This window comes from Anarrhichthys ocellatus, unplaced genomic scaffold (genome assembly GCF_004355925.1).
Source record: "Anarrhichthys ocellatus isolate YVR2014 unplaced genomic scaffold, GSC_Weel_1.0 scaffold31, whole genome shotgun sequence".
Classification (NCBI taxonomy): Eukaryota; Metazoa; Chordata; class Actinopteri; order Perciformes; family Anarhichadidae; genus Anarrhichthys; species Anarrhichthys ocellatus.
Genome location: NW_022280061.1, coordinates 4,504,606 through 4,509,899, shown reverse-complemented (window position 1 = coordinate 4,509,899; position 5,294 = coordinate 4,504,606). Strand labels below are relative to the sequence as shown.

At 40.9% G+C, this 5,294-nt stretch overlaps 1 protein-coding gene across 1 annotated transcript in view; it reads right to left on the bottom strand.

Annotated features, from left to right (window-relative positions):
- Positions 1-4,743, bottom strand: part of chrnb5a (cholinergic receptor, nicotinic, beta 5a) — an 11,803-nt gene extending 7,060 nt beyond the window's left edge. Inside the window, exon 1 of the mRNA XM_031864824.1 lies at positions 3,966-4,743. Within this exon, the coding sequence (XP_031720684.1) occupies positions 3,966-4,011 (46 nt within the window). The 5' untranslated portion in view covers positions 4,012-4,743. The remainder of the gene's footprint in view (positions 1-3,965) is intronic.
- Positions 4,744-5,294: the final 551 nt, after the last annotated feature.

Genomic DNA, 5,294 nt, shown 5'->3' with positions numbered 1-5,294 from the left:
GGGGGGGTTGCGTGTTGCAGTCTCACGCTTTACTGCAGGGTTTAGAGCAAAATAACAAACAAAACTCCAGTCATGCATCCATCAGTGTGAGAGGATCCCTGAAGCTTTGTGTTTCCTCAGCCCGAAATCATTGGTTACATAAAAGTGATCGTATGAATAAGTCAGAAGCAAAATGCTTTTGACCCGCTCTCCTGGCTTCCATAGACGTTACGTCTGCATCGTCAAACAAAGTGACAATAGCGCAGAGAGCGTTTAATACCCCCCCCTCTGTACCACATGAACTGTTGTTGTAAGAGAAGGCTGAATGAGCAAAGATGTTCTCTTTATACCACAGCACGCTGCTCTCTCAGGTCACTCTCAGTGTGTTCAGCTATTTAAAAGTGAGATTTAATTGAACTTAAAGGGACTTCAGTCTACAGTTCATTTTAACTTCAGAGGATAAATAACTTTCCATCAAGTAAAAACCTAAATTGTTTATTTGTGCCAGAGATTTGTTCGTTAAACTGAAGCTTAATTAACCTAATAGTTGGAGAACTTAATCACATTTAGATGCTCTCTTAACTCATCAATGTATTTAGAGTATGAACATGTATGGTTAAGGAGTTTTAAACTGGTTATGAAACAGTTTCAGTTTAATACTGCTATATGACCTATGTTAGCAAACGAGACCATCATTAAGAAGACTATGATTATTTAGCTACTCTTAATGCCTGTTGCCTGGTCCGGTTCCCCATGAAATCCCACAAAACCATTTACCAGAACAGCCCTTGTTTACGTTTCCCAGGTAAAGACAGTTAAAAGCAAGAGTACGTTTTCCTTACGACTGTTTTATTTTTGACATTATGTTTTGTGGTTATGGATGATAATTGAGGCAGGATCAGCAACAAGGAAGACAAAGAAATTGACCAAAGGACAAAATAAATAAAAATAAAAATAAAGTGTCTCTTTTCACTCGTGCTCAAAGCAAATGACTGCGCTAGCCCGATGAAGATCTATACAACACGAGGCGGTGGTGCTCATGGAAACACTACCGCCTTTGTCCACAGGGGGCGGCAGAGATGAAGACAAAAGTGAAGTTTTCTGCAGGATTGCGGTCGCAGTTTGAAACAGTTTGAAGCACGTGGTCAACAGAACAAAACACAAAACTTTGTCCGGTTTAGAGAATAAAATATCATAGTTTGGCTTAAAATTACTACAAAATTGACAGAAAAAAACCCGCAAAAAAAATATGTTTTGGCAAACAAAACAACTTGGTTACATTTAGGCAACAAGAGTAAGTTTGGTTCACACAAGACACAAACAGCAGTCTGTGTATTCTTGACCCATCCACAAACCCAACCTTTAAACTAGCAGACTTCCACGGACTTATTTCAAACGTATTTGTGATACATCAAAAGAAAACATAATGCAAGACAAAATACTTTCTCTGAAAACAGAATTCACGAGGTGCTTTTGTTGTATAGGAACATAATTATCCCAGCAGACCCACTTCATTGAGATTCATTGGACCACATACTTTCATGCATGCATGAGTAGTTCCAGCTGAAGGTAACAGCAATTACTGTTGGAAAGAGTACCCCAAATATTTGGCGCTCTTATAACATGGTTTGACTCACGATGGAGCAGAACCAGACATTGTCTGATTGTCAAAACCTGGTGCCCACATTTCCTACAGTGTAACTTGACTGCATGTGGTTCTGTTCGGTCAGGTTTGTTATGCTGATAGTAGTTCATGTAGCCTCGAGCTGCAAGCCTCGAGCAGAGATGAGGAGCGGTCAAGGAGGTCTGGTGGGATCACTTATTTCTCCTCCACACGCTCCCATTTATTTTAATTTTCAAACTCGCAGTCTTCAGACACGTTACTCAAAGCTGACTCAAGTAACGATTTATCAGACTTCACAAAGCTCCCTCTAGAGCCACAATAGACTCATACAACTTACCAAGACCTAACAGACTTTACTGTGCAACATTGATGGAGTAGTTTATTATACTACTGGGACTGGTGTGTTTTTTGTGACGGCTTCAGTTGAAACTCAGACGCTGTTACCTAGGAATGGTGCCAGACATCATCTCACAGTACAAGGCCTGCTCACGTCTTCCTACGCTCACAACAACATGCTGGCAGACGCAGCAAAGTACGATCTGCCTTCTTGGTGTATTACATCATTTAAATAATTCAAAGCTAGATTTCAGGGTCTCTTTGCCTTAATGGATGTTACAGAGAAATGGCTGACTATGCTGCCTGTCATACCTGATCTGGGTCAGATTCCACTTGTTTTTGTAGAGCAGACATGACCTTTGATGGCTCCGATTTATTTTTTCTGTCTTAATAATGTTGTCCTATTGAAAGGTAAGTCTCGCCTACAAACTGGAGCTAAAGCAGAGCCTACAAGCTAACACCATTTCATGGTTCCATTATGCAACAGTCAACACTCTTCAGAAGAAAGCCTGAACCAAGGTTAGCTTAGTGAAAGGACGCTCTTCTTTTAGGACAGTGGTGCCTAACAGAAGGGAGACGCTGCTTTCTTGGCAGTAGGTAAAAAATAGCCTTCTGTAAATTATTCAAAGAGCCCATCTGCTTTTACTCACGAGTGTTTTAAAAGTATGATTACTACACACAGTTTTTAAAACCCCGTCTCTGCGGCAAAAGTTGAGTGTTGGCTGCTTTAAAAACTCAGATTTGTTGTGAAAGACATACAGCATCGTCTCCTCCTGGGGATAGAGACGTCCTTTGGATCTGAGGTAGGCAGGCTGTGTGTGAGGTCATTTCCTCAATGCTGTTCAAGGCAACAAGAACTAAACATTTATAAAATACACATAAACTACACATGGTGGGTTTTGCACTCAAAGCATTTCTGTTAGGAAGTCGTGTTGCCTTCAAACAATATTCCATTTCAATAAAAGAAAGTGATTGAGTGGTTTAGTACCACGATGATACTCCTGGCATGTGGGAAAGAGTTTGATCAGAGGGCGATGAAAATAGTCAAACTAATAATTAAAAGCAAAAAATGAAAGACAATTGCACTGCCTGTTGAGTTATAAAAATGCATGAGTGACTCTAGCTCCACTGACAATAAGATGACAAGCTCTCTCTCTCTCTCTCTCTCTCTCTCTCTCTCTCCATATCGTGATTACAATATACATCACGACAAAGCATGTTTTCTTGTAATTCAATGAATAAATGTGGGTATGAAATAACTACATGTTACAGCCTATTTGTGAATAACATAAGAGTTTCAAGTGAAAACTAATATATGTCCTGCGTTTACATGAGTAGTCACATTAAGACAATAGCTTGATTTAACAACAATGAGCAGAATTCTTATCAATTCAGATTTCCTGAGTAATTTCAGTTTTGCGCTTATCAATTTTGACAACATAATTGTGTGTCTCGATATATGATTTCTTCACAATACATTTCCATTGAATCGATACATTGACGATAGATTATCAAACTGAATTAGCACTCGTGTAACACGTCTACACCAGTTAGTGTTCGTTCAGTCCGTCTGCTTCAAGGCTTCTCACTGTAAGATTTAATGAACCAATGAAAGCAAAGACGCATTCTGAATAATATGATTATAAGTTCATATCAAATTAGTGGCACCTTTAACGTGACCTACCTGTGCAGGATTACAGGACATTATTAACTTAACAGGACAATTCATTATCTAGCAGCAGTTCACTTAGACCTAATCTTTACAGAGAGTGGGGGGGGGGGGGGAAGAGGGAGAGAGACTGTTCATTTGTATATTCATTTTTTAGAGACGTTTTCCTGATGGTGAACTTGTGCACATGGACAGCGTCTTATTGTTTTAGTCAATGTACAGATGCTGAAGCACACGAGGCCATTCCTGTACGTCTCGAGACTTTCATCAAAACAACAGTTTTACTACGTCACCGCACTTAGATACGCGTCCAAACTTTGTGAGATTGAAGGAATATAGAAGAACATAAGAACATACCTGTGTGCGAGAGAAAGAAGAGCAGGAGGACAGTGTTGGCAGTCATCTCCTTTCTGATTCCTTCAACAGACTTGGTACTTTGTTCTGTTGTCCTCCAAACAGAAGAAGTGCTTCACCGTGAGCAGCTCTGGTCAGCAGTGTTTATGTTCCGTCGTGATGCGGATCTGGTTCCTTCGCTTCTCTGCGCTGGTTCACTCACACCTGCTTCGGTTCGTCGTCTTTTGCCTGAATATTCAGCAGCGCAATAATGACAGAAACTTCTGAAATATACTAAACAGGACATTTGTTTCAAATGTTTATTTGCCAAAGATTACATGTTGGTCTCTTATTTCATAGCCGACCACTAGAGGAGCTGGGCTGACCATTGCGCACCGCCGCCTCAGCCACGATCACATGTAAACCGCTCTCCATCCAAATCCACGAGTCCAAATAAGTGTCCGGGTGTTGTGTTCATGCCGCTCCAAAATCTCTGAACGTCTTCATCTGTGGATCAAACCAGCAGCGCTCACCTGCGTCAGGTTCGCTCTCCTCCGGTGAAGCGCGGACAAGTTCTAGTGCGTAGAGAAATTGCCGCAGTTGCAGAAAGTGCAGGACGCACTGACAAGACGCTCGTTGTGCACGTGCTACCTCCGGTAACTACTTGCGGTTTATGTCGGAGGCCAGCGACGGATTACTATGAAAGTCTGTGTTGCCCGGAGGAGAAGCCGGATGTGTGTGTGGGTGGGGGGGATTGAGTTAGTGTGCTTCTTGAGTTGCGGACCGGAGTGAACAAGATTCACGTCATGGATTGAACTGATGTTGAGCGGCCGGTCTGCTCTGCTGGTCCCCGTCCTGCCAGAGGAGCTGTGATAGCCTACTTTCACGGCACCACGTGAAGACAAACTAGAACAATACAGAGAAGAGAAGAAGAGACAAGCATGACCGAGCACGTGCAGCCTCCACCCGTCTGATCTAAATATGAGCCATTATAAGAATATTTTAAGCTGCTTTAATATATAATATCATATATACATACAGAAAATATATTGTATTGTGTTATTTATATACATATTTGTTTACATTTGGTTTTTTTAAGTAAATGCATTAAGTGCATATGCGTGTAATACTACTTTCACTGTAGTATGATTTCCCACAAATGAGTTAAATGTTAAAATGTGCTAAAAATACATCTACTTCTTCTCCCTCACTGAAAATCCATAATCAATGGCAAATGATGTTCATTTCAATACTGCTGTCTCCTACTTCACTGAGAAGTATAGTCTTAGTGTGTAACAGAGATTTCAAGTTTCCACATCAAACTTATCATCCAAATAGTGACGATGCAAAATC